General features: G+C 41.0%; 1 protein-coding gene across 1 annotated transcript; it reads left to right on the top strand.

Annotated features, from left to right (window-relative positions):
* The first annotated feature begins 637 nt into the window (after nucleotides 1-637).
* LOC133854980 (probable membrane-associated kinase regulator 2) lies at nucleotides 638-2673 on the top strand. Its single transcript, XM_062291269.1, has 2 exons — nucleotides 638-2177; nucleotides 2340-2673. Exons 1-2 carry the CDS (start codon nucleotides 656-658, stop codon nucleotides 2393-2395), a joined length of 1578 nt encoding a protein of 525 aa, XP_062147253.1. The 5' UTR covers nucleotides 638-655; the 3' UTR covers nucleotides 2396-2673.
* The last annotated feature ends 465 nt before the right edge of the window (nucleotides 2674-3138 follow it).

The following is a 3138-nucleotide window of genomic DNA, read 5'->3' as shown; positions in this document are numbered from 1 at the left end:
CAACATGCAAGAGCCAATAACATTATAACACAAAATTTATTTAAATTAATATTACAGTAACGAAATCTGTTAAATAAGTAAAGATGATGGGCTTGTTTGTTAAGCTCCGGGACATTACAAAATAGTAGTTGGTTACTGTTTTTTTTTTTTTTTTTTTTTTTTTTTTTTTTTTAATTTTAATTTTTTTTTACATTTTTCAATAACAATCAACATCAAAACATTCCCACTTTTTTTACTTTGTATATCACATCAATAATTTTTTATTACTATTTAAATAAAAAAATTCAATACAATACAAAACTTTTTTACTTTTTTATATAATTTTTATTTTATTTTATATCACATTATCACTTTTTACAAATTTCAAAACTAACAACTCACTACTCGATTATATTCTTTGCCATACAAGCATGATAATTTGATAGTGTGATGACATACACAAAAACTATTTATAAATCAGGTAAATCTAATGAATTTTGATTTTGTATTTATTATCAGTAAAAAAGAAAAAGAAAAAGGAGGAGCAATTGGGTGGTGTAAAAAAGTAGAAACGTATTTCAATAAGCCGTACGTACTCGTATTCGTATATCTATGATATCTCTCTTATTACTCTGACTATCTCTGTCTCTATATCTGACCCGAGGACTGGTCTCACATGAGCCCTGCAATTACCTCTACGAAACAGACAAAACCAAAAAGCAAGAAATCGCTCCACCTCTCTCTCTCTCTCTCTCTCTCTCTCTCTGGTAAAAGCTTTACCCACTCTGTTCACTCTGCCACCCCAAAGTTTCAGTACCTCTCCTGCAAACCCATTATAGCTAACCCCGTCGTAAACCCTCCTTTTCCCTCCTTACCTTTCACTGTTCCCATTCCCTCTTTCTCTTCTAAAAAGCAAGTAGCTGATTCTATTTCCCCCACTTGTATACTGGCTCTCCCTACCATGGAAGCTTTCAGCCTGCTCAAGTACTGGAGAGGTAGCGGCGGTATTAATAGCGGAGGCGGTGGTGGAGGTGGCGGAGACTCCGCGAGAACTGCCGGTGCGACAACAATCGTCGCCGCGGTGACTCATAATACGGCGGAGACTGACGAGGAGGACGACGACGACGATGGGCCGTTCTTCGACTTGGAGTTCGCTGTTCCTGACGAAGAAGACGATGCGGAAGGTGGAGACGAAACCCAGAACAGAGAACAGGAGGGAACCAACTGCGAGAACGAAAGCGATGAAGAAGAGGAAGAAGAAGAAGAAGAGGAGAGAGAGTTCAACTTCACGCTTTCCTCTGGTTCCAGCAACGACCGAGCGGATCCGAATCTGTCTTTGTCTCCTTCCGATGACCTGTTTTTCAAGGGAAGGCTCGTGCCGATTGAGCCTTCCTCGCTTGTTTTCAACCCCTCCGAACCCAACTCCAAACAGCCGCAGTTATTCCCTGTCTCGTTGTTGAAATCCGCCACCAAGTTCCGCGTCTCCATGCTGGGCCTCAAGAAATCGAAAACAACTGCAAATGCAGCCGGCCAGAAAACAGAGCCAACAAATGGGTCCGTTGCCAGCACTGCTCCCAAACCGCAACAACAGAAACAGCAACAACAAGAAACGCAACAAAAGCAAGAACAGCCGCAGAGCAAGTCTTTCACTGTGAAGTTCAAGGTGGAGGAGGTTCCGATCGTGTCCCTGTTCACCAGAGACAGCTCGAGAAGCGCTTCCGGGAACAACAAGGCGCAGAATAAGCAGGCCAGCGTGGAAGAGTCGGCTTCTGACGAGAAGCGCTTCTCAAAGGACGTAATGCACAAGTACTTGAAGAAGGTTAAGCCTCTCTACGTTCGGGTCTCCAGAAGGTACGGCGAGAAGCTGAGGTTTTCGGGGCAGCTAAACCTCGGCGCCGGAACCAAGGCTGCGCCGCCGGGTCCCACGCCGGCTCCTGTGAAGCCGGCGGCCGAGAAGGGCCAAGCTGAGCCGGAGGCTTCTTCTGATCAGGGCTTGGCCAACAATGTGAAGATCAGTCAAAAGCTGAGAGTGGTGTGCAAGCACTTGGGGAAGAGCCGGTCCGCTTCGTCAGCGGCAGTGGCCGCAGCGCCGACGGGACCTATTGCGTCGAAAAGGAGAGACGATTCGCTGTTGCAGCAACAAGACGGGATCCAGAGCGCCATTCTGCATTGCAAGCGGTCCTTCAATGCCTCGAGAGGTAATCATATCAAATCCCACCCTTTATTTTTTTATTCTTTTGTTTTGGTGTTCTTAAACTTCTTTATTATTGGCCCTTTAAAGTAAAAACCTTGATTAATTAATTAATTAATTAACAATTATCGTAAAACGTGATATTTTGTTCTGTATTGTTTTTACTTAGATTCGGAGTCTTCTCTACTGTCACGGTCTGTGAGCGATCCCTCGCATGAGAAATAGTGGGGCAGAGGAAGGAAGCGGGTTGGTCTAAAGTGGTGAGTTGCTGTCACGATCGGTTCGATCTTTGAAGTCAAGAAAATGAGATATTATATATATATATATATATCTGCTTTGTTCTTTGTAAATGCTTTTTATAAAACTCCCCGAAAAAGAAGAAAATTTGGTGGAGGAAAAGAGTTGTCTCATGTCTATTGAAAGACGACCGAGTGAGTGGTAGAGCAGATGTGTAAAGCTCATCTTTCCTTGAAAGTGAAAGCAGAATCAAATCTTTGTATCTATCTCTCTCTCTCTATATATATATATATATAACTTTGTAGTCATCAGTAGCAGCAGCACTTAGCCCACTTCCTGAAACACCAGTCATATGGCTTTCATTGTGTTTATTTACTATTCGTTGATACTATGATGATGAGCATTATAATCAACTTTCTTTTCTTTTTTTTTTTTGGGTAAAGAGTGACGATCCTTGACGGTTGTCGGTAATAAGATTATATAGGTCAATTTCAATTCAATCTGTTTAATTAAATGGGTAAGGCTTTGAAATCTTAATTCGCAAATTTTGTGTTAGATTCGTATCGAATTTTAGGGTTTTTTTTCAAATTTTGTGAAGTTTTGGGTCGCAGCAAAATATGGTAACCTATATGGTCAGTTTTACAACCTCTTTGATGAATTTTTTTTTTCTATGTTATTAAAATATTATTTCTTTACAAATACAAACTCTTTATCTTATATTGTTTACAAAA

This window comes from Alnus glutinosa, chromosome 13 (assembly GCF_958979055.1).
Source record: "Alnus glutinosa chromosome 13, dhAlnGlut1.1, whole genome shotgun sequence".
Taxonomy (NCBI): Eukaryota; Viridiplantae; Streptophyta; class Magnoliopsida; order Fagales; family Betulaceae; genus Alnus; species Alnus glutinosa.
Note: the sequence above shows the minus strand (reverse complement) of the source record. Positions and strands in the feature narration are given on the sequence as shown.